Source organism: Hemiscyllium ocellatum, chromosome 6 (assembly GCF_020745735.1).
Source record: "Hemiscyllium ocellatum isolate sHemOce1 chromosome 6, sHemOce1.pat.X.cur, whole genome shotgun sequence".
Classification (NCBI taxonomy): Eukaryota; Metazoa; Chordata; class Chondrichthyes; order Orectolobiformes; family Hemiscylliidae; genus Hemiscyllium; species Hemiscyllium ocellatum.
This window is the reverse complement of record NC_083406.1, coordinates 123,711,994-123,737,800: the sequence shown is the minus strand read 5'-3', so window position 1 is coordinate 123,737,800 and position 25,807 is coordinate 123,711,994. Positions and strand designations below refer to the sequence as shown.

The window sequence follows — 25,807 nt, the reverse complement described above, 5'->3', positions numbered from 1 at the left end:
CCCCCCTCTGCCCCCTCCTCTCCCTCCTCTCTCTCTCCTCTCTCTGCCCCCACCTCCCCCCTCTCTTTCCTCTCTCTGCCCCCTCCTCTCCCGCCTCTCTGCCCCCCCTCCTCTCCCGCCTCTCTGCCCCCTCCTCTCCCCTCTCTCTCTCCTCTCTCTGTCCCCTCCTCTCCCCCCTCTCTCTCCTCTTTCTGCCCCCTCCTCTCCCACCTCACCCTTGACCTCGCCCTCCGCCCCCTCCCCTCCCCCCCCTCTCTGCCCCCTCTCCTCCCCATCTCCCTCTCTCTGCCCCTCACCTCCCCTCCCCCTCTCTCTTTCTCTGCCCCCTCACCTCCCCTCCCCCCTCTCTCCGCCCTCTCACCTCACCTCCCCTCCCCCTCTCTCCGCCCCTCACCTCCCCTCCCCTCTCTCTCTCCGCCCGCTCCCCTCCCCCCTCCCCCCCCTCTCTCTGCCCACTCCCCTCCACCCCCTCACCTCCCCTCCCCCTCTCTCTCTCTCCGCCCGCTCCCCTCCCCCCCTCTCTCTCTCTGCCCACTCCCCTCCGCCCCCTCCCCTCCCCCCTCTCTCTCTCTCCGCACCCTCTCTCTTTCCCCCCCCTCCCTCTTGTCACCATACTAGGAAACATCCTCAGTGAGCCTCTGGACAAAGCATTGCTGATGATTCCTATCTTTCACGACTATTCTGCCAGTCTCCTCAGACCCCTTGGCATCATGGTAGCCCACAAACCCACCAACACACTAAAACAGCAGCTAATGAACTTGAAAGACCCTATACAGACAACAAGCAAAACTAATGTCATTTATAAAATACCACGCAAGGACTGTAACAAACACGACATTGGATTCGCAGGCAGAAAACTAGCCACCAGGATGACCCACTCTGGCTAGTATCCTCACATACAGATGAGGAAGGACACCACTTCGACTGGGATAACACATCCATCCTCGGACAAGCCAAACGGAGACAAGCAAGAGAATTCTTAGAAACATGGCATTCCAACCGGAACTCTATCAACAAAATCATTGACTTGGATCCCATTTACCATCCGCTGAGAAAAAGAACAGGAAATGACATCACCAATCCAAAGAAACCCAAACACAGAAAGCAGGAATCATCCTTAGTGCTTTGTCTGGAGGCTCACTGAAGATGTTACCTAGTATCGTGACGAAACGTCTGAAAATGACCCTTCCAGCTCAGCGAGCAAACCTACATCTTGAACCTCATATTAACATAAGGAGAGGATTGGTTAGCTCATAGGCAGCAGAGAGTAGGAATAAATGAGTCTTTTTCAGGTTGGTAGGATGTCACAAGTTTTAGAGAAATGACTTGGATGAAGGGATCCAAGGTACGGGAGCTCAATTTGCTGATGCCACAAAGACAGGTGGGAAAGTGAGCTGTGAAAAGGACATGAGGAAATACGTAGGGATGTGGATAGGTTCAGTGAGTGGGCAAAGATGTGGCAAGGGGTGTATATTGGGAATGTGTGAACTTGTCCAGTTTTGCAGAAAGAATTTAAAAAAACAGATTATCTAAATCGTGAGAAAGTGCAGAACTCTGAGATACAGAGGGATCTGGGTGACCTTGTGCATGAACCACAGGAGGAGAGTGTGCAGGTACAGCAAGTGAGCGGCACAGTGGCTCAGTGGTTAGCACTGCTGCCTCACAGCGCCAGGGACCCTGGTTCAATTCCTGCCTCAGGCAACTGACTGTGTGGAGTTTGCACATTCTCCCCGTGTCTGTGTGGGTTTCCTCCGGGTGCTCCGGTTTCCTCCCACAGTCCAAAAATGCTAAATTGCCCGTAGTCTTTGGTGAAGAGGTAAAGGTATAGGTGGGTTGCACTTCAGCGGGCCAGTGTGGTCTTGTTGGGCCGAAGGGCCTGTTTCCATACTAAAGTAATCTAATGTTATCACTTAGTGTGAGGGGAATGGAATACAGGAATAGGGAGATGAGGCTTCAGTTATACAGGGCACTGGGGAGACCACATCTAGGGTACTGTGTCCACGACTGGTCACCATCCTTACTGAAGGATGTTAGATACACTGGAAGCTGTTCAGAGAAGGATTACAGACTAAGACTACTCTTTCTAAATTGCCCTATTTTCATTTGTTTTGTTTGTCTCCCTCTCTGTCTCTCTCTGCCCCCTCTCTGTCCGTCCCTCTCTCTGTCTCTGTCCGTCCCTCTCTCTGTCTCCCTCCACCACCCCTCTCCCTCTACCACCCCCCCCCCCGTCTCCCACCTCCCCCCCCCCCCCCCATCCCCCCTCACCCCACCCCCACCCCTCACCCCCACTGGAGTACAGTTAGATGTGGCTGGGGGCTTGAATTGTGATTTATTGACCCTGCAGGGATACACTGCTGCTCAGTTACTGGCAGTTGATCCATGTGCTGTTAACTCCATCAGGAACGGAGTGGGTTCACCATGCTGTTGGGATCCCCTGAAAATCCACTCCATTGCAGCCTGTGATAGGCTAACTGTACCCTCTGACCCAGGACCACTGTCAGCCTCTGGCACAGGATACTGGGTCAAATGTGGGTGACAGGAAAAGCAGCAATGGCTTTGATAAAGAAACCCGTGTGTAAATCATTTGTGAAAAGCTAACAGCAGGTTGTTGAGGGGAACGCTGTCGATGTGGTGTACGTCGAGTTCCAGAAGGCACTGGATAAAGTGCCACACAACAGACTTGAGTAATGTTAGAGTTTGTGGCAAACATTCAAAGAGCAAACGGGTGAACTGCAAAGATTGTAGATTCCTGTCTGGTACAAGAGTACAAAGAGAACGGTAACCAAATCATGGGTCATCAGGGAAGTTAGAGATAATATTAGATGCGAAATAAAGAGGCAGACGATTAGCAAGAATGAGCATTAGACCCGATCGTTTAAAACCATTTAGAATGAGGGCCAAGGGATTGATTAGGAAGGGGGAAACTTGAGAGTAGGCTTGTGGGAGGGAAATGTAAGAACTGACTGTAAAAGCTTCTATTGGTTTATAAAGAGAAAAAATATTAGTGAAGACTGAAGTAGGTCCCTCAAGGCAGAAAAAGGAGCAATTTATAATGGACAACAGAGAAACTAAATTCACAGCTCACTGTCCTCAAACAGGACGCCTCCTGTAATGTCCCAGAAATGATGGGAGAGGGAGGAACTGAATCAAACTGGAATTAGCAGAGAAATGGTGCTGGGGAAATTGGGATTGAAGGCGGATATATCCCCACGGCCTGATACAGAAATAGCCTGAGGAAACAGCGGGTGCATTGGTGTCCAGGAGGGTCGCTAATGGAACCCCACTTTTCAAACGGGAGGCAGAGAGAAAAATCAGGGAATTAATGACTCCGTCTGATGGGGAATTTATGAAGCATTATCATGGATTTATGGCAAGCATTTAGAAAACAGTGGTAGAATCAGCATGGATTTACAAAGGGAAATAATGCTTGACAAATCTGCTGCAAGGGGCAACTTTTTCACACACAGGTTGGTACGTGTATGGAAGCTGGTACAATTGCAACATTTAAAAGGCATTTGGATGGGTATATGAATAGGAAGGGTTTGGAGGGATATGGGCCGGGTGCTGGCAGGTGGGACTAGATTGGGTTGGGATATCTGGCTGGCATGGACAGGTTGGACCGAAGGGTCTGTTTCCATACTGTACGTCTCTATGACTAAGTCTTCAAGGATTTAACCAGTGGAGTCGATTGGTGGTGCCAGTGGATGTGGCTTGTTCGGACTTTCAGAAGCTTTTCAACAAAGTCCCACATAAGAGATTAACATGTACAATTAAAGCGCATGGGATTGGGGATAAACTATTCAGATGGATATAAGACTGGGTTAGCAGACAGGAAGCAAATAGCAGGAATAACTGGGTCTTTTTCAGAATAGGAAGCAGTGACGAGAGGATTACTATACGCATCAGTGCTATTCACAATATTTATTCACTATATATATATTAATGATTTTAGATGAGGGAATTAAATATCACATGTAACACCAGTCATGGCGCTGAGCTACCCTCGGGCTCCGACACTGAGGGTCATGTGTTTAACTCCAACCCCAAAGAATTCAGCACATTATCCCAACAGAGACTCAGCGCCGAGAGAGCGCCGTGCTGTTGGAGGGCGGGCGCCGAGTGAGCGGCACGCTGTCGGGGGGCCGGCGCCGATGGAGCGCCGTGCTGTCGGGGGGGCCGGCACGCCGAGGGAGCGCAGCGCAGTTGGAGGGCTGGCGCCGAGGGTGCGCCGCCATGTCGGAGGGCCGGCACCGAGGGAGCGCCGCGCTGTCGGAGTCGAAGATCCCTATGGAAACAATGGTCATAACACAGTAAACTGTAGCATTCAGTTTGAGGGGGAGGATCTCTGGTTGGAAACAGCTGTGCCAAAGTTAAATAAGAGTCATCAGCATGGGAGGAGGGCAGGACTGGCTGGAGTGGACTAGGGAAGGAGGTGTGCAGCAGATGGTTGAAGAATAATAAATAATGTTTAACTAAATAGTTAATGACTCACAACAAAGATATATCCCAGTGAGGAAGAAGGGCCCTAGAAAGGGGGGGTATGTTAACCAGGGAATGGCATCAGATTGTATGGATTTTCTTTCAATGCAGCAAAGGACTGGGAAAGGTTTGAAAACTAACAAAAAGTGACCAGCTTTGAGGGTAAACTTGCAAGTAATATCACTACAGACAGTAAGAGCTTCTTTACTTTCTGGAAAGGAGGAGAGAAGCCAATAAAGAGCCTTTAGAGAATGAGACTGTGGAGATAGTAATGGGGAACCAGGAGGTGAATAAATACTTTGTGTCCTGGGGGATTCTGAGGTGGGGGGGAATTCTGGGGATGGTGGGGTTTGGGTGGGGTGGTTTCTGGGGGTGTGCAGGAGTATTCCTGAAGGGGGAAGTGTCTGGGTGCGGTCCTGCAGGGAGGTGTGATCCTGAGGGGCAGGGTCCAGGCATAGCCCTCAGGTTGGGGTTTGGAGGGAGCGGTGGAATGCTGGGGGTTGGGGGTGGGGGGGGGGTGGAGTGTTGGGGCCTGGCGCCTGCCAGGGAAGTGTGTGTGACTGTGGTTTTGTTTGTGGTTGGTGTAGCTGTCGCTGTTTAACTGGTGATGAGGGATCATCACACCATGGGTCAGATCTTATCTGGACCTGCAGCTTCTGTGGCCAGATTCCTCCCTTTGAGAGTAACCATCGATCGCAGCATTGTCTGTTGCCATGGATACCCTGCAGAGTGGGCTGCAGTCAGCATTAATGACTGAACAGGATTAAAATTCAGAATCATTATTAGTCATAACTTGTGGAAGTTGATGACTGTGGTTTTCTGAGCGACAGTTCACATCCCTTCCCTTGGGATAGAATCTCATTGGTGTCCAGGTGGCCATTCAGCCTTCATAATTGTGCTGGCTCTATGAATGAATGGGTCACCTTATGCCATTGGCCTTTTTTCAGTTTGAAAGCCTTGATGGACACCATCTCCCCCACACCCTGAGGCGGCACATTCTGGTCCCTCTTCTCCCCCCCCCGCCAGTGTCTCCATTCCTTCTTTTATCAATCCCCCTCAACCCTCGGCCTCTGTTTCTCCGTCCCCCCATGGGAGTCGTTTCTCCCCGTTCCCTCCAGACTCCTCATGAATCTGAAAGCCTTGATCAAATCCATAGAGACAATCCCAGCATCTTCCATCTCTTCTTGAGACTGAAGGTTCTCATCCCTTGGAACCAAACCTCATCTTAGAGTCAGAGTCATACCGCACAGACGGGCCCTTCAGCCCATCCTGTCCATACTAACCAGCTTTCCCAAAACTAAACTAGGCCCTTTGCTTGTGCTTGGCCCACATTGCTCAAAACCTTTCATGTATCTATCCAAAAGATTTTTAGATGTTGTAACACTCTATCTGAATTTACCACTCCCTCTGGTGGTTCATTCCACATACGTACCACTCTCTGTGTGAAACATTGCCCCTCAGCTCCCTTTTAAATCTTTCCCCTCTCACCTTAAAAGAAAGCCCCTTTGTTTTGACCTCTTCCCCAGCCTGGGGGAGTTGGGGGAACCTTTGCTCTCCACCTTATCTATTCCCCTCACGATTTTATAGATCTCATTAAGGTCACTTGTCAACCCCTCACGGTCCAGTGAAGTCGGTCCCAGTCTGTTCAGCCTCTCCTGATAACACAAACCCTCCGTTCCCAGCAGCATCGGAGTAAATAACTCCCGTCTGGTATCACAGCAGCTACCCCAGTCCAAACCTCATCTGATTGGCCATTGGATGTGGCTATTATTCCATTACTGCACCCACCGTCCCATTGGCAAACCTCCTTCCCCATTCAGGCCGAAGATTATCTTCAGTGCAGGTAATACATGAGCGTTTGGAAATACTTGTAAATATTAAATGACATTCATATAATCCCTACAGTGTGGAAGCAGGCTATTCTGCCCATTGAGTGCACACTGTCCCTCTGAAAAGCATCCCACCTCATCCTCCGAACCCTGCACTTCCCATGGCCAATCCACTTAACCTGCACAGGTTTGGAGGGCACCGGAGCACACAGAGGGAACCTGCACAGACACAGGGAGACTCCACACAAACAGTGACCCCAGGGGGAATCGAACCTGGATCCCTGGTGCTGTGAGGTAGCAGAGCTGACCACTGAGCCACCATGCCACCTATTCTTCCTTTTAGCAGCATAATGTGCAATATACACACACACACAACATGTTTCTCAGTTTCCAGCTATCTCAGTTAGCACTACTGCCTCAAAGCACCAGGGACCCAGGTTCAATTCCAGCCTCAGGCGACTGTCTGTGTGCAGTTTGCACATTCTCCCCGTGTCTGCGTGGGTTTCCTCCCACAATCCAAAGATGTACAGATCAGGTGAATTGGCCATGGGAAATTGCCTGTCGTGTTAGGTGCATTAGTCAGAGGGAAATGGGTCTTCGGAGGTTCAGTGTGGACTTGTTGGGCCGAAGGGCCTGTTTCCACATTGTAGGGAATCTAATCTAATCTCTGTACATGGTATAGCGCAGCCAACAGGCCAGGCAAGAAACCCAGTCTGAAACCTTGTCCATGACTTTTCAAATTGGTTCACCTGGTTTTCTGCAGCCTCTCCTTCCCACAGTGTGACTCCTACATCTGTACACAATATCAACGTCACCTCCTTCCTCTGGTGCTCTCTGACCTGCTGCCTGCAGGGCCCACTCCACCAACATACCTACGTTCTTCCAGAGTCTGCAGTGTCATCCTCACCGTTTCGAATGTGTCTGTGTCTCCTGTCACCTGCACATTTTGGAATTGTGACCTGTGTCCAATGACCATTACTCTCTGTTTCCTGCCACCCAGCCACAGTGTTGCTACCCCTTCCACACCGTGGCCGGTGAATCTGCTCACATGGCTGTTGTGTGGTGTGATATTGAACACCTGGAAGCCCATGTACCCCACATCCACAGCATTATCCTCATCGAGCCTCTGAATATAGGAACCAGGAGCAGGAAGAGGCCATCCGGCCCATTGAGCGTACCCCGCCATTCAATAAGATCATGGCTGATCTTTCCATGCCCTCAGCTGCACTTACCCGCCCTCTCACCATTACCCTTAATTCCTTTATTGTTCAAAACATTATCCATCTTAGCTTTAAAAACATTTACCGAGGAAGCCTCAACTATTTCCCTGGGCAGGGAGTTCCACAGATTCACAACCCTCTGGGTGACGGAGTTCCTTCTGAATTCAGTCCAAAATGTGCATCCCCTCATTTTGAGGCAATGTCCTGTTGTTCTAGTCTCACCCGCCAGTGGAAACATCCTCTCAGCTTCTATCTTATCTATTCCCTTCAGAATTTTATATGTTTCTATAAGATCCCCCTCATTCTTGTAAATCCCCATGAGTATAATCCCAGTCTCCTCAGCCTCTCCTCATGAGACAACCCCCTTGTACTCCAGAATTCACCCAGTGAACCTCCTGTGCACCCCATCGGGGCCAGTGCCTCCTTTCTGTAATTCCTTTAACTTGCTGCAGCTTGTTGATGTGATTTCCTCTGGTTTGGTTTGGGATGATGAAAGTTCTTGGATTGTGAGATCCAAAACCATGCCCTTCGTTCTGGTCAGAGCATCTCTTCCGTTTTCTGCTGGTATTCTCGGTGTGTGTCAGTGAGGAAGCTGACGGAATAGTTGCTTGTGTTTGGAAACCCTTTCGACACTGTGTGATTCTGACATCGCATTGGGTGAAGCAATCAGAGCCCAGCTCACTCCACTCTGCTGTTGAGGACCAGGAGCAGTCCCCTGTCCCACTTCCACCTCCCCCACCCTGGCTGCAGACCCACTCACTGCCCACTCCCTCTCTGCCAGAGTACCCAGGCCATGGCTGTTGGCACATTGTTCATCATTCACCCATCATCAACTCAGTGGATTTCAAATGTTGTCTGTTTTCTCCATAAGACCATCAGAAATAGGAACAGGAGGAGGCCATTCAGCCCCTCAAACCTGCTCCACCATTCGAGAGGATCGCAGCTGATCCCACATTCCTCATGTCCATCTTCCTGCCCTTTCCCCTTCTATTCCCCGACTGATCAAGAATCTCTCTCAGCCTTAAATATCCACACGGACCCTGCCCCCACAGCTCTCTGTCTGTGACAAGGAATTCCAAAGACGCTCCAACCTCACAGAGAGGGGAAATTCCTCCCCATCTCAGTCTGAAATTGGTTCCCCTTTATTCTGAGACTGTGCCCTCTGCTCCTAGACCCTCCCACAAGGGAGCCATCCTCTCAGCATTGACCCCATCAAGCCCCTTAGGAATCCTAGATGTTTCAATGAGATCCCCTCTCATTCTTCTAAACCCAAGGGAGTAAATTCCTGATCTTCACTCATAAGACAATCCCTCCCCATCCCAGGGGCCATCCTAGTGAACTGCTTCCAAATGAAATAATATCTTTCCTTAAATAAGGGACTGGAACAGCTCACAGCACTCCACATGTGGTCTCGTAGAATTCCTCTGGTGTGGAAACAGGCCTGTTCTGCCCAACAAATCCACACTGACCCTCCAGCGAGTAACCCACCCAGACCCGTTCCCCTACTCCATTACTGTACATTTACCTCTGACTAATGCACCTAGCCAACACATCCCCAAAGACTATGGGCAATTTCCCATGGTCACTTCACCTGGAAACCCACACAGATGGTCACCCAAGGCTGGAATCGAACCTGGCGCTGGGAGGCAGCAGTGCTAACCACTGAGCCACCGTGCTGCCAAGCCACCAGCACCATGTACATTTGCAGTAAGACTTCCCTACTTTGATACTCCAACCCCCTTAAAGTAAGGGCCAACATTCTATCCCCCCTTCCTGATTCCCTGCTGTCCCTGTGTGCTAGCTCCCCAGATGCTCTCTGGCCTCTTCAGAGCTGTTCCTGTTATTTTGCAATCTAATAAGCTGCTTCCTTTATTCTGAACATAAGCTCGTTTCCTCTCAGACTGATGCAATTGACTTTATTTCAGTTTAAGAATCTGTTTTGAAACTGAGTATGTCTATTTCAGACGTAACATGGGATTCCATTTTATTACAATCACTGTTTCTCAGTGTAACTATTCCTACGGCATTCTTAATTAAAACCCAATCTTAAATAGATTTATCTTGAGCTTGGTAAACATACGAGGGAAAAGGGATGGGGGGAGTAGATGAATATGGTGAAGGGAAGTGGGAATGAGAGGAGGCTGGTGTGACATGGGGCACCCTAAAGCAGTTGGGCCAAATGGCCTCCGATTGTTCTGAGGAAGGGTTACTTGACCCGAAACGTTAGGTCTGCTTTCTGTCCCCAGATGCTGCCAGACCTGCTGAGATTTTCTGTTTCTGTTAGTGGCTTGTGTATCTGTGCTGGGAATTCAGTTTAAGACCACAAGTTGTATTGTGTAAGGATTATAAACACCCCTGACTCTCATTACATGGCTTGGCTGAGATCGCATTGAATGGGGGAACAGACTTGATGGGCCGAATGGTTCACTTGCTGCTTTTGTTTCCTGTGAGATTATGTTCTGATGTCCCTCTTTACTGCTTCAGCCGTTCAGCGCAGCCACTCCCTGTGCTCTCAGGTTTCGCATTTCTTACCAGTTAGCTTCCCAGGATTCCTGACACCCAGTTTACACTCAGCTTTGGCTCCGTATCAACAGGAGTTAAAGAAAACCACAAACAAACAAACACCCAAAACAAGGAACACTGTTTTCTTCGGTTTACCCGCGGTGGTTTGTTCTCACGTGAAAACGCCAGAACCGGGAAGCTGAGGTATGACCCAGACCTTTACCAGCAATTCCCACCGCCTCCCGTGTTCTGGGAAACCTCACCAGAGAGCGAGGGATTTTTGGTGTGATGTCACTGATATAATGAGGGAAGAGTGGCAGCAGTTTGGTGCACACCTCGATCCCGCAGTCAGCAGTGTTGTGGTGACCCGGTAACCAGCGGTTAGGAAATGTTGGAAATATTGGCTGTGGGATCTATGTGAGAACGCCTACCCTCCGACAGTGCGGCACTCCCTCAGCACTGACGCTCCGACAGTGCGGCACTCCCTCAGCACTGACGCTCCGACAGTGCGGCACTCCCTCAGCACTGACCCTCCGACAGTGCGGCACTCCCTCAGCACTGACGCTCCGACAGTGCGGCACTCCCTCAGCACTGACCCTCTGACAGTGCGGCACTGCCTCAGCACTGACCCTCCGACAGTGCGGCACTCCCTCAGCGCTGACCCTCCGACAGTGCGGCACTCCCTCAGCACTGACCCTCCGACAGTGCCCACTCCCTCAGCACTGACCCTCCGACAGTGCGGCACTCCCTCAGCACTGACGCTCCGACAGTGCGGCACTCCCTCAGCACTGACGCTCCGACAGTGCGGCACTCCCTCAGCACTGACGCTCCGACAGTGCGGCACTCCCTCAGCACTGACCCTCCGACAGTGCCCACTCCCTCAGCACTGACCCTCCGACAGTGCGGCACTCCCTCAGCACTGACCCTCCGACAGTGCGGCACTCCCTCAGCACTGACCCTCCGACAGTGCGGCGCTCCCTCAGCACTGACCCTCCGACAGTGCGGCGCTCCCTCAGCACTGACCCTCCGACAGTGCGGCACTCCCTCAGCACTGACCCTCCGACAGTGCGGCACTCCCTCAGCATTGACCCTCCGACAGTGCCCACTCCCTCAGCACTGACCCTCCAACAGTGCCCACTCCCTCAGCACTGACCCTCCGACAGTGCAGCACTCCCTCGGTGCTGCAGCAGGTCTACAGACTGAAGGTAGGAGTTTGAGCTGGTTCCTGTTGGGACAGGCTGGGACTGACAGAACTCCCTTTGTGCTGAGGGTGGGCCCACTGTTTCACGGTGAGTCCCTGAGGCAGTCCCCTCATGAAGCAGGTTTCACTGCAGTCGTTTGCTGTTAAAATAACAAAGAGGGTTTCTGGAATATTGTCCATTGTCTTGGATGTAAAATTCACCAGGACCTGCAGCTGGCCTTGCAGTATGTGTGAGGGTCTGGGTGTAGACCCCTGACTGAGTGACTGACTGGGTTCACTCCTCACCAGGAGATAGCAGCCTTGGGGAGGGTGCTCAATGATCACAAGAATAAAAGGGTAAACTTCTGAGGACAGCTCTCTCTGACCCAGCTTTCCTTCCCCTCGCACACAGACAATTCTGGGATGGTTTTATCAGGAGGTTTAAAATGATTAAAGAGTTTGACTGAATTGATGGAGAGAATCTATTTCTTCTGATGGGTGGGTCACAACAAGGTCATTTTGGAGAAAGCATCTCCTCACGTGGGGGTGGGAATCTCTCTCTTTCTCTCCTCTCTCTCTCTTCTCTTCTCTCTCTCTTCTCCTCTCTTTTCTCCTCTCTCTCTTCTCTCTCCTCTCTCTCTCTCTCTTCTCCTCTCTCTTCTCTTCTCTTCTCTTCTCTTCTTTTCTCCTCTCTCTCTCTCTCTTCTCCTCTCTCTCTCTCTCTCTCTCTCTCTCTTTTCTCCTCTCTCTTTTCTCCTCCCTCTCTCCTGATTCTGGCAGGCCAGCTGAGCTTTTCCAGCAGTTTCTGTTTTTGTATGGAATACTGTGATCAGTATTGTGGGCCCAGTGTCTAAGGAAGGAGGTGCTGGTGTTGGAGGAGGGGAACCACAGGAGGTTCACAACCATGATCCCCGGGATGAAGGGTTCATTGTCTCAGGAGCAATTAAGGTCGCTAGGTCTGGAGGCAATAGAGTTTACAAGGATGCAGGGGGTGGGGTGGGGGGTCTGACTGAAACTTACAGAATCCTGAGAGACCTGGGTAGAGTGGCTGTGCAGAAGATGTTTCCACCAGGAGGAGAGACTAGGACACTAGCCCGGCCTCAGGGTGAAGGGATGACCCTTTATAACTGAGATGAGGAGGGGTTTCTTCAGCCAGAGGGTGGGGAATCTGTGGGACACCTTGTTGTAGGGGGCTGTGGGGGGCCAAGTCTTTGTGTGTGTGTAAGACAGAGATAGGATTTTGATTAGGAAGGAGCTCAAGGAACAGGGAGGAGGCAGGAGAATGGAGTTGAGCAACATATCAGCCATGCTTGAATAATGGAATAGACTTGATGGGCCGAATGGCCCAATTCTGCTCCCATGTCTTATCATCTTCTCTCAGTACTTGTATTGCTCAGAGCTCCATATTCATCTGCCAGCCTAGAAACCACAGTTAAAATTCAGATCAGCTCTGATTGCATTGAATAGTAGAACAGGTTTGAGGGACTGAATGGCCTCTTCTGTCCCCGTGGACGTCCGCCCCAGCTCAGTATTGTCCTCTCTGCCTGTGGGCTGGGTTTCTGGGATTCCTCCCTCTCTTCACCCAGTCGACGCAGTGAGAGTGAGTTGGCCTTTCCCCTAGAGTTACTTCCAAAGCTGTGCTCTATTTGAGACAGAGTCGAGGTGGTGACTGAGTCTGTGTGCACACTTGTTGCAGTGTGACTGGAACGGCCAGGGTTAATGAGTCACACCAGAGCAAGGTGCTGCTACTGTACTTGCTGTGCACAATGTGATTGCTTCCCAGGCCGTTAGGAACCAACTGTGTGTGTGGGCACGGTGCCTAGGTCTGTTGTGCTGAATAATTGCAGAGTTTTACGCAGAAACATCACTCTGTAACCCTTTAATAATCAAAGGAATTTCAAACCAGGGCAGAGGGAGCAACACATAGTGCTGCATGGGATTGTGGGTCAGGCTGGAGGGGAAACACCGTTCAGTGGAATTTTAGAGTCATAGAGATGTACAGCACGGAAACAGACCCTTTGGTCCAACCTGTCCATGCCAACCAGATATCCCAACCCAATCTAGTCCCACCTGCCAGCACCCGGCCCATATCACTCCAAACCCTTCCTATTCATATACCCATCCAAATGCCTTTTAAATGTTGCAATTGTACCAGCCTCCACCACTTCCTCTGGCAGCTCATTCCATACACGTACCACCCTCTGTGTGAAAAAGTTGCCCCTTAGGTCCCTTTTATATCTTTCCCCTCTCACCCTAATCCTATGCCCTCTAGTTCTGGACTCCCCAACCCCAGGGAAAAGACTTTGCCTATTTATCCTATCCATGCCTCTCATGATTTTGTAAACCTCTATAAGGTCACCCCTCAGCCTCTGATGCTCCAGGGAAAACAGCCCCAGCCTGTTCAGCCTCTCCCTGTAGCTCAGATCCTCCAACCCTGGCAACACCCTTGTAAATCTTTTCTGAACCCTTTCAAGTCTGTACTTGCTGTTTGGAAGAATGAGCTCCGGGATAGGGACGTGGTGCCTCCAGACCATTCAGCCCATTGAGCCTGCCCCACCATTCCACACCATCGTGACTGATTGAATACATCAATGCCTTTTCCTCACCTCCTGCCCCTGTACTGTCCAACTCCCCCCCGCCGGCCCTCTGTTTTAGAGAAATCTATCAATCACTACCTTGGACGTCTTCAATGACTGAGCTCCCACAGCTCTGTGAGGTGGAGAAACCCCAAAATTCCCAGCCCCCCCCCCCCCCCCCCCCCCCAGAGTAAATGAATTTCTCCTTATCTCAGATCAAAGTGAGATCAGGTTTTCGATAGCCTGACTCTCCGGGCCATTGTGGGAAAGGGTCTGGGTCCAATGTAACCGTACCACTGGGAAACCTCTCCTCATCCCCTTCAGAGTTTCACAAAAGTCAAAGAAAACTCTCCAGTCTTCAAATCACCGTGAGGGGTCCACTGATTGGAGGCAGGATTGACTATCAGGAATAGGCCATTCAGCCCCTCCAGCCAGCTGGTGTAGTCATGGTGGATCTGATCAGTCCACATTGCTGCCTGCCCCCCCATAACCTTTCACCCCTTGTTCATCAGAGACCACTGCACCTTGGCCTCAAAACTATTCAAAGACTGTCCTCCCATCAGGTTTCAACAACAATCCCAAACTCCCTGAAGGGAAAGAGGTTTCTCCTGGGTTTTGTTGGAAATGGGTGGCCCCTGGTTGTTAAACAGTGACCGTTTTGTTGTACAATCTCCCACAGGAGGAACCATCCATTCCACATCCCCCACCGTCCCTCCCCAGGCCATGTCCCTCACGATCCTGGGTGTTTCAGTTGAATCTCTCTCACGTTTTGGAACTCTGTTGGGTCTAGCCTGCCCAACCTTTCCCACCCATTCCAGGTTTTCATCTGGGAAACCGCCTTCAATACAATGACATCCGTCCTCGTTCAAAACTCCATTCCCCACATCCAAACCCCCCATCACTATTCTCTCGTTCTCTTCTGTTGGTTCCTAGCCTCCAGTTTAAAATTCTTGTTTATCCTTGTCTTAGTTCAGATCCACCCCTTCCCATGGCCCTTCCCTGTCTCCCAAGTCCCGATCCTCTGGGAATTCTCGCTCCTTGAGCATCTCCCAATTCCCATCGCATTCACAATGGCAGCCATGCCTTCACTTGCCTGGACCCTGGACTCTGACCCTCCCTCCCTAAACCCCTCCGCCTTTCACTTTCTGACTTTGAGTCCTGTCAAGTGGATGTCTTTGAGCAGGCTATTACCCTGGCAGAGTCCCTCCTCCTGAAGCTGAATATTAACATCTCTGTAAGACAGTGGGGCCTCACTCCCAGCATCAAGCCTCCTTCCTTTTTGGTGACGGGGGGAGAGTTCCCCCTCCTCTCCTGCTTTCCCTCTTCCCCTTCCCTTTCCCCATTTCTTCACCCCAACTCCCCCGTTCCCTCCCCTCCCTCATCCCTTTCTCTCCCCCTCCCAGAGGAAATAGTCATTCAAGAGAAACTACCCAAACCCTTCTAACTGCTCCTTTAGGTTGCTTCGTTCCTAAGCTGGCGGCGATACCTGAGAGACCTGTCTTTGTAAAATTAACCCTTTTCTGACTGGCCACTCCCTTCCTGGGACTGCTATCCCTCATGAGGTGTGGGCTGTGGGTGTGAGCTCAGTTACCCTCCCCCTCCCCTGGACCGAGGCAGGGCCTAGTCCCAGAACTTTAGAGAAACAGTAAGATCAGCCTTGGGCTCTGGTGGGTTCCAGCAACACTGAGGTTCCATTTTACTCTTAATTCCCACCTTGTACAAGGTGACTTTCACAGAGTCTCTGCACAGAGAGAAGCCTGAGGCCTGGTGTCCAGGTTAATGATTCTCTCTCTGCACCTCCACCTCTAACCCCTGGGGCGTGAAGCCAGGGCCTTGTTCCTGCTGTTACTGACACTGAGCCAGGACCTCAGGTCTCTGTCAGAGCAGTTCATTCAGTCAGTTCACAGAGGCAGAGTAATGAGGGGGAATTGGAGCAGGGTGATGGGCTCAGGGCGGGCTGGGGAGGGGGTGACGAGGCCTGGGCGGGAGGATTAGTCGCATAGGAACCACCAGGCCTTGTCTAGGGCAAGTCCAGCCAGACGGAGCAGAGTGACAGAGCTTTATCTGTTCCTGACCTGCTGTTGGGGTCTACGTTCGGTGAAATGGTGTGTTATTGGTTCAGTATAAACACACCCTGCATCATCCACTGAGTTAATCACCAGGAAGACAACGTATAAACACACTGCTCCCTCGATACCGGCCTTATCAGAGAATCAGATTAATGCTGGCCCACTCTTTTCCTTGCAGATAGATCATTAAGGAGTTATTTTCAACTGATTCCAACCACCCCCCTTAATTGTCACTTTTGTTAACCCATGAGGCTAAATGAGGAAAAGGACAAAAAACTTGCATTTTTATAGCACCGTTCTCCGGTAGAGGACATCCCAAACCACTTTGTGGTTCACTGCGTAAACACTAAGGCCATGTTCTACATGGCACGATTCCACGAGAGCAAAATGATGATGACACGATGACCTAGTTCACTGATGTTGCCCCTGGTCACCTTCAAAACAGGAGCATCTACTCGGAAGGGCATTACTCCGACAGTGCGGCACTCCCTCTGCACTGACCCTCCGACAGTGCGGCACTCCCTCAGCACCGACCCTCCGACAGTGCGGCACTCCCTCAGCACTGACCCTCCGACAGTGCAGTATTCCCTCAGCACCGACCCTCCGACAGTGCGGCATTCCCTCAGCACCGACCCTCCGACAGTGCGGCATTCCCTCAGCACCGACCCTCCGACAGTGTGGCATTCCCTCAGCACTGACCCTCCGACAGTGCGGCACTCCCTCAGCACTGACGCTCCGACAGTGCGGCATTCCCTCAGCACCGACCCTCCGACAGTGCGGCACTCCCTCAGCACCGACGCTCCGACAGTGCGGCATTCCCTCAGCACCGACCCTCCGACAGTGCGGCATTCCCTCAGCACCGACCCTCGGACAGTGCGGCACTCCCTCAGCACCGACCCTCGGACAGTGCGGCACTCCCTCAGCACCGACCCTCCGACAGTGTGGCATTCCCTCAGCACTGACCCTCCGACAGTGCGGCACTCCCTCAGCACTGACGCTCCGACAGTGCGGCATTCCCTCAGCACCGACCCTCCGACAGTGCGGCACTCCCTCAGCACTGACGCTCCGACAGTGCGGCATTCCCTCAGCACCGACCCTCCGACAGTGCGGCATTCCCTCAGCACTGACCCTCCGACAGTGCGGCACTCCCTCAGCACCGACCCTCGGACAGTGCGGCACTCCCTCAGCACCGACCCTCCGACAGTGCGGCACTCCCTCAGCACCGACCCTCCGACAGTGTGGCGCTCCCTCAGCACCGACCCTCGGACAGTGCGGCACTCCCTCAGCACCGACCCTCCGACAGTGCGGCACTCCCTCAGCACCGACCCTCCGACAGTGCGGCACTCCCTCAGCACCGACCCTCCGACAGTGTGGCGCTCCCTCAGCACCGACCCTCGGACAGTGCGGCACTCCCTCTGCACTGACCCTCCGACAGTGCAGCATTCCCTCAGCACTGACCGTCCGACAGTGCGGCGCTCCCTCAGCACTGACCCTCGGACAGTGCGGCACTCCCTCTGCACTGCAATGCAAGGGTCAGCACTGAGGGAGCACCGCACTGTCGGAGTGTTGGTCTACCTTCTGTGACCTTTGACATTTAGACTGGGAAGTGAGAGTGTTGAGCAGGGAGTCAGCACTGACCCCTGAGGGAGCTGTGCTGCGTTGATGTGGCCATTTTTAGGATGATGTGGGGATGTGATCAGGATGTTTTCGGTGAGTATGGATCATAAGGAATAACCCACTCGGGCATTTCAGATCAGAAACCAAAATACATTGGAGCAGGAGTAGGCCGGTCCTCCCATCAGTTCTGTTCCCCATTTTGTGAGGTCATGGTTGATCTGAAGATCCTTAATTCCATTTTCCTGCCTTTTCCCCAAAACCCTTGGTTCACTTCCTGGTTAATAATCCGTCTCAGCCTTGAATATTCCTGGTGACCTGGCCGGAGAAGGTTTGCTGACCCTTGTTGTAGTTGCCTGTTCTGGTCTACACTGTCACTAACAGGCAAGCTGAGACAGAGCTCCCTCACTGACAGCCCATACCTGTCTCCCTGACAACCTCAGTTTCCTTTCCTGACCACAGACCGCCCCCCCCCCCCGTTGGAGTTCCCTTAGCTCTGGGGCAAAGTGTAATGTGTCCCTAGCTAACTGGTCCAAGGGTTAGAGGTCATGGAGCAGAGCGAATCCTGGATTCCAAGCCTCTGGTCCAGCCTTCCTGAGTCAGATGGGTTTTCCAACAATGTGATCCAAGCTTTGGAACAGGAGGCGGCTCTTCGGCCCCTCTGGGCTGTCCTTAATTCACCGAGATTGTGACCGATCTGCTCTGTCCCTGCGTAAACCACCTCTAACAGAACTGGATGAGCAACCGACCTCTCACTGATCACCGCTGTGTGTCAGAGACCTTCCTCATTTCATTCCAAATAGATCCCGCTCTGCCCCTCATTCCAGACTGCCATCAGCTGGAACCCACAACGTACTGAAAACTTTCAAATCACAACGTACCCTTTGAAATAGCCTGGAACACCCCTCTGTTGTAGCTTGGAGTCCAGGTATCGTTTTGTTTAAGCCATCGTTGTCGTTTCTCCCTCGAGGGTAGCCCATGATGTTGATGTGGTGGCACTGAGCGAGTAACTGAGATTCTAGGAGGTGAATGTCGCTGTGATGGATGGATTTAATAAAGATCTGAATGCCGCGTTTGCCTAATGCTGACCACATAGCCACTGGCTGACTAAAGTTTCTGCGGGAAGGGAGTCTGCCGTGTTTATCCTGTCTGGCCTAATGTGTGACTCCACACTGGCAGCAGGTTCAGAGTGGGGTTAGGGGAGGGGGAGGTGGTTTGTTGTGGGATTGCTGACGTGTTGGGTTTTGTTTCGATGGGTTTGTAGGTTACTGACTGAGAAGGTGATTACCACGGCCCAGGGATGCAGAGCATTAAATGTGTGGTGGTGGGAGATGGTGCAGTTGGGAAGACCTGCCTCCTGATCTGTTACACCACCAACGCCTTCCCCAAGGAATACATCCCAACCGTCTTCGATAACTACAGCGCACAGATCACCGTGGACAATCGGACAGTAAGCCTGAACCTGTGGGACACTGCGGGTCAGGAGGAGTATGACAGACTGAGGACATTATCCTATCCCCAGACTGACGTCTTCATCATCTGCTTCTCCATAGCCAGCCCCCCATCATATGAGAATGTGCGCCACAAGTGGCACCCTGAGGTGACCCACCACTGCCCGGATGTGCCAATGCTTCTGGTGGGCACCAAGAAGGACTTGAGGAATGACCCTGAGACCATCAAGAAACTGAAGGAGCAGAGCCTGAGCCCCATCTCCCATCACCAAGGCAACGGGCTGGCCAAGCAGATCCAGGCCGTCAAATACATGGAGTGCTCCGCCCTCAACCAGGAAGGCATTAAAGAAGTCTTCGCCGAGGCTGTGAGAGCTGTCATTAACCCAGCTCCGGTGAAAAGCAAGCGATCCTGTCAGCTCTTGTGAAGAAGGCTCCCTCTCCCCCTCCCCATTCCCCCTCCCACCTTCACTCCCCTTTCCCACTCCCCTCCCTCTCCCTTTACCATTTCCCCACTCTCCCCACTCCCCCTTCCCCACTCCCTCCCTTCCTTTCCCCCTTACCCACTCTCCCACCCTCTCTCCCCCCCCCCCCCACTTCCCCCTCCCCCAGCCTGTCATTCCCTCCACCTCCCCAAACCCCCCCAACCCCTGCCGATGGTAGCCACAGTCAGGACATTGTAATCTCTGGGTAACGGCCCTGGAAATCCCACTGACCGTGGGAAGAGCTCAACTCTGTCCAACGTTCAGAAGGAGAGTGACCAAGGGCAGAGATCTACAATAGGTCTGTTCCCAATATTCAGGGCACAACCTCTTTGCTTCCAAAACCACCCCCACCCCCCCCTCACCAAGACCCTGGTAGACACTGTCTCCCAAGAAAAGTTATTTCTTGTGCATTTGGGGATGAATCTGGGAGTGTGTGGGAAGGGGATGACTTCCTAAGCCAGATAGCTGGTGTGATTGCTATCCGAGAGCCCCCATCCCTCCCTCTGTCCAGAGTGATCCTAGGTTAGGGGTCAGGTTCTCCCAGTGTTTGGTTCATCCTTGGGCCCCCCCCCCCCCCCCCCTTCACAGGAGCTCCCCTGCACATTGTCATTATTCCTGCTCCTGGAATGAGCTGCTCACCAGAGACGGCCCCCATCTCCCAGGGGGGTCACCCTGGATTGCCCACATCTCCCAGGGGATTACGAGGAACACCCTCAGGCACAGCCTCAGCCTATCCGCACCTTCCTGTACCTCGGCTTCCCATTGGTCGAGAGTTTCCGGGTGAGGTAGTCCTGGCTGCAGGGTGAAGGGAGGGAGATCACAGGGGAATCCAGTGGCTTCCCTCTCCTCCCCTTTTAACACAACTGCACTGGCCCTCCTGAGCCTAGATTGGTTGAGAATTTTGGTAGGTTGCATCAGGATGTTTCATTCCCAATCCAGAATCAATCTCAAACAAGAGACTGTGTGAGGTCTTTCCAAATTCATTGCTTTCAGTTATAGAGTCATAGAGCAATATAGCATGGTCCATGGTGCCCACTTGGCTCATTTCCAACTGCCCAACTGGGTCCATATCCCTCTAACCCCTTCCCATCCATGTCCCTATCCAAATGACTCTTAAATGTTGTTGTTGTAGTACCAGCCTCAACCACGTTCCATACACACACCACTCTCTGTGTGAAGAGTTATCCCTCAGGTCCTTCTTAAATCGTTCCCCCTCTCACCTTAAGCCTGTGCGTTCTAGTTTTCAATTCCCCATCCTTGGGAAAAAGATTCTCTGCATTAATCCTATCCAAGCCCTCATGATTTTATACGCCTCAGTGAGGTCATCCCTCGGCCTCTGACATTCCAAGGAATAAAGTCCGATACGTTCAGTGGCTTTGTTTTGTCCCTGGAGGGCGGGGTGGGCTAGGGGATTGTGCTGGGGCAGAATGGCCTTGCCTGTGGGTGGAGAGGGTTGATGGGCAAGCAGCTGCCTCGTGTCCCCTCTGTGAAATCCCAGCAGGATCCCACTGGACCTTCAGGCATTTGTCAGTGGCTCAAACCATCTGGACCTTGAGTTGCCGTTTGCCGGGGATTGAAGGTGGGTATGGGGGGGGGGGGGAGTTGTCTGAATGGGATGGGGGCCAGCCTAGCTCAAAGAGGAGGGAAAATGGGAGTTGATGTGTAAAACCTATACTACCTATTGGCGGTCGGGATTCTGAGTCAGTACCACTCAGGCCCCCACACAGTGGGTGGGGATGTGAGTGTGAGGAGACCCCCTGGGGAGGGTGTGTGTTGGGAATGGGCTCTGTCCTCTGACCAGAATGATCCTGATGGTGAGACACACTGTGCTGGTTACTGAAGGGGAACCAGCTCCTAATCCCCCTCTTCCTGCCATAAACTGTTCAAAACCACTTTCACTCCCACCGGTCTGGGTTTAATAGCCCCCGTCCCCTCTTGCACCCCCTAAAATCCACTCTCTTCCCCCCCCGCCCACAATGATGAACGGAAAGGGATGAACTCGGTTGCACGGTCTGGTTAATGGGGGTGAAGATGGCCCAGGAGCTGTCCCACAGTGAGCTCCCTCTCCAACAGACATTATACCGACTCCTTCCGAATGCTGAGACTCCCTCGGGATCTGCTGGATCTCCACATTCTGGCATTTCCTCTCTTTCCGATTTCCCTTTCCATCCAGGAGATTCCACATTCCTCTTCACCTCCCCCTCAGCCCTTTCCCTACACCCCTCCCCATTCAAAACCATACCTGGATGGAAAGTAGGGTGGGGGGGGCGGTGCTTGGTGTCTTTCTTTAAAAAAAAGCAATCTCTTGTTTCTTTTGACTGTTTGTTTGTTTATTTTGGTTTGTAAAGATGTTCATGTAATTAGCGCTTGATGTGAAGGCATGGAGTTGGCTACGGGGGGGGGTGGAGTTTGAGACTGTGGCCTTTGTGATTGGGAAGGAGGGGGACAATGGGGATCTAGCCAATGGCAGGAGGATGGAGAGCGGGTGGTTAGATGTCCATGTGATAACCATCAACCACCGTCTCCCCCTGCGGAACGTCAAACCAGAGCTGAGCGCAACTGGGAGGTGCCATAGTTCCCCAATCCTGAGACCCCCCCACCGCGACCCACCATGCTGCTGAGCAAGTTCATTAATTCTAACAGATACCTCTCAGGTGACTTAGGCCGAAATCACAGTCCCGCAACCAAACTCCAGCAAGCCCCTGAAATCCAATCCACCTCGCTCCAGCTACACCCCACCCCGACTCGCTCCAGTCACCCGTGTCTCCTCTTTCAGCTCCTATACACCAGCTTGCTCTTACAGCTCATGTGGTTGGATGACCCACTCACTCGCAGCAGGCATTATACAGAAACAACGTTTCCCGTCCAAAGCTCAGCTTCCGATCCCTGCCCCATCATTCACCTTGTGCTCTCGCTGACAGAGATGATAATGAAGCCTCAGGTTCATAGATTCCCCCCTGCAGCGTAACGTTTACCCCAGCCCCCCCCCCTTAACCTGCTACATTGTCCTGATAAATTAGGTGCTTTTTTTAAAAAAAGGAAAAAGTCTTCATAATTAAAAAGAAAGGATGTAACAAACTCAATCTGCTCTTTTGTAAATCTATAATGTGTGATCTTTTGAAATATGCTTTTTTTTGCTGGAATGTTTAATTGCTCTGATGTTGCATTGTTTGTTTTAATTTTTTGAGCTAATAAAGGCTTTATAATTGGTGTTACATTGCTAGTTCTAAGATCAAATGGCCTAGCGTTGCCATAGTGACAGGCCAGCCTTTTGAGGCCTGGTATTAGATTTGTTTTCTTGGCCTGGCCAGTTGCTACAAGCTGAAAGGCTGCTTGACAAAGGCAGATCACTTGCCCTTGGTTTGTAATCCCTCGAGTTTTGAAAATGAAAGGGTGATCTAACCGAGAGATTGAAGATGATGAAAGGGTTTGATAGGGTTGTTAAAAAGAGAAGCTATTTCCTGTGGTGGACCGACTCCAGAACAAGGGGCTGAACCTGAACGTGTCAGCCCACATGGAGTCAGGAAACACTCAGGGGTGTGGAAAGCTGGAACTGTCTCCTCTGAGAAACCGTTGTTGCTGGCAGGAACAAGTGGAAATTCCCAGACTGATTATTGTCAGGAAAGCCCAGGGCTGGTCAGTATGTACTGACCACACTGACACAGGGACATCCATACCATCCACCCTGAGTCACACTCTCAATCTGCACTCACTCTGGGTCCATTCACCCTGTCTGCCTGTGAAGCACTGTGTAAAACATTTGATGTGACATTTTGTAAACTTAGTGACTGAGGGACGGATCAGTTTATCTTCAAGATGCTGAAGAAATCCGAGCAGCAGGAAATGGGTCTGCCACACTATTCAGTGAGATCCTGGCTGTCATTAACCCTGAGATCTCCTGTTCTCTCCAAATGCCCAGAGCAGTCCATTGTGCTCAAAAATCCAAAGAATCTAATCCCAATGGAATATGCAGTGACTTGAGACCCAGGGATGGACAATCCAGCGATTCACACTCCTCCAGTAAAGAGCTTCATCCTCAGCTCAGTCCGAAATCATCAACCCCTCAACCAGGGACATGCCCCAGTCTCACAGATTCTACAGTCTGCGTCAAAAAATCTCTCCATATCTGCCCAATCACACTTTGATAGCGTCTTCTGTGTTTCAATGAGGTGACCTCCAGTACTGACTCTGAGACTAGAGCACTCCCTCAGCACTTACCCTCCGACAGTACGGCACTCCCTCAGCACTAACCCTCTGACAGTGCCCATTCCCTCAGCACAGACCCTCCGACAGTGCGGCACTCCATCAGAACTGACCCTCCGACAGTGCGGCACTCCCTTAGCACTGACCCTCCAACAGTGCCCACTCCCTCAGCACTGACCCTCCGACAGTGCCCACTCCCTCAGCACTGACCCTCCGACAGTGCGGCGCTCCCTCAGCACTGACCCTCCGACAGTGCGGCACTCCCTCAGCACTGACCCTCCGACAGTGCGGCGCTCCCTCAGCATTGATCCTCCGACAGTGCAGCGCTCCCTCAGCACTGACCCTCCGACAGTGCGGCGCTCCCTCAGCACTGACCCTCCGACAGTGCGGCACTCCCTCAGCACTGACCCTCTGACAGTGCGACACTCCCTCAGCACTGACCCTCCGACAGTGCGGCATTCTCTCAGCACTGACCCTCCGACAGTGCGGCACTCCCTCAGCACTGACCCTCCGACAGTGCGGCACCCCCTCAGCACTGACCCTCCGACAGTGTGGCATTCTCTCAGCACTGACCCTCTGACAGTGCGGCACTCCCTCAGCACTGACCCTCCGACAGTGCGACACTCCCTCAGCACTGACCCTCCGACAGTGCGGCATTCTCTCAGCACTGACCCTCTGACAGTGCGGCACTCCCTCAGCACTGACCCTCCGACAGTGCGACACTCCCTCAGCACTGACCCTCCGACAGTGCGGCATTCTCTCAGCACTGACCCTCTGACAGTGCGGCACTCCCTCAGCACTGACCCTCCGACAGTGCGGCACCCCCTCAGCACTGACCCTCCGACAGTGCGGCACTCCCTCAGCACTGACCCTCCGACAGTGCGATACTCCCTCAGCACTGACCCTCCGACAGTGCGACGCTCCCTCAGCACTGACCCTCCGACAGTGCGGCATTCTCTCAGCACTGACCCTCTGACAGTGCGGCACTCCCTCAGCACTGACCCTCCGACAGTGCGGCACCCCCTCAGCACTGACCCTCCGACAGTGCGGCACTCCCTCAGCACTGACCCTCTGACAGTGCGATACTCCCTCAGCACTGACCCTCCGACAGTGCGACACTCCCTCAGCACTGACCCTCCGACAGTGCGGCATTCTCTCAGCACTGACCCTCTGACAGTGCGGCACTCCCTCAGCACTGACCCTCCGACAGTGCGGCGCTCCCTCAGCACTGACGCTCTGACAGTGCGGCACTCCCTCAGCACTGACCCTCCGACGGTGCGGCGCTCCCTCAGTGCAAGGTTTGTATGAAGATGTTTAGCTGGGCTGCCGTTTGCAATAGTTATGGGTATGCTTGTTGGAGTGTGAAGTTGGTTTGCAGATGTGTTCTCCCCTTTCTAGGGACATCCTCAGTGACTTGGAGCCTCACGTGAAGAGTGGCTATATTGTGACTTCTGGACAGGAACCTAAGCATTGGGAATGAAATCAAATAAATTCCAGATGACACAGTACAGCAGGGCTTTGCAAGTGGCTCCACAGTACTGGGGGTGTCCCTCGAAAGGAGACAAAACGTCTGCAAACCAACCCCCCCAGCTCGATGAACGTCCCCACACCTACAGCACTCCCTCAGTACTGACATGGAGCCACTTGGGATTGTTGTCTACTGAGCCCTAGCTCACTAAAAAGGTAGTACCAAAACAGAGAGCGACTGGGACAACTCCAAAGATTGGGAATTGAGTCAAAGGCAAGCTGTGATAGTGGCTGGATTCTTATCTGAATGTCGAAATGCGGCTTTCATGTCGGAGATTCCAAGCCCATAGCCAGGATATCTGACTGCCTCAGATTCCCAATCCCTGGCTCAGCTGTCTTCGGAGCAGCTGCTGTGTTCTCCTGCACTTGGGTCTCCCTCAGCATCTCCCAGTGAATGTTCTCTGTGCCTAGAAAGGGGAACCAAGGACTCTGCGCTGGGTACAGTCGCTGGCTCTCGCTGGCTCATCATTTGCTTTAAATACACTCTGGTTTCAGCTTCCCGTTTGGTCACTGAGCAGAGCCCACAGTACAATGGCTGCACATCATCAACACACACACTCAGCAACAAAGGGAAGGGGATAGGGGCGCAGGACTGGGGCCACAGCTCACTGTCATTGTGAGAGCCCCGGAAATGTGGGATAATGAAGCAAATCCAGAGGGATCAGTCATTAGATT

The 25,807-nt window shown here is 52.3% G+C and overlaps 1 protein-coding gene across 1 annotated transcript; it reads left to right on the top strand.

Annotated features, from left to right (window-relative positions):
* The first annotated feature begins 854 nt into the window (after positions 1-854).
* Positions 855-22,606, top strand: LOC132816589 (rho-related GTP-binding protein RhoG-like). Its single transcript, XM_060826384.1, has 2 exons — positions 855-1,292; positions 18,734-22,606. The coding sequence occupies exon 2, from the start codon at positions 18,770-18,772 to the stop codon at positions 19,343-19,345; it is 576 nt and encodes a 191-aa protein (XP_060682367.1). The 5' UTR covers positions 855-1,292; positions 18,734-18,769; the 3' UTR covers positions 19,346-22,606.
* The last annotated feature ends 3,201 nt before the right edge of the window (positions 22,607-25,807 follow it).

What these genes read in the sequence shown, in the direction of transcription:
- LOC132816589 (XM_060826384.1), top strand. Translation starts at nt 18,770, where the DNA reads ATGCAGAGCATTAAATGTGTGGTGGTGGGAGATGGTGCAGTTGGGAAG.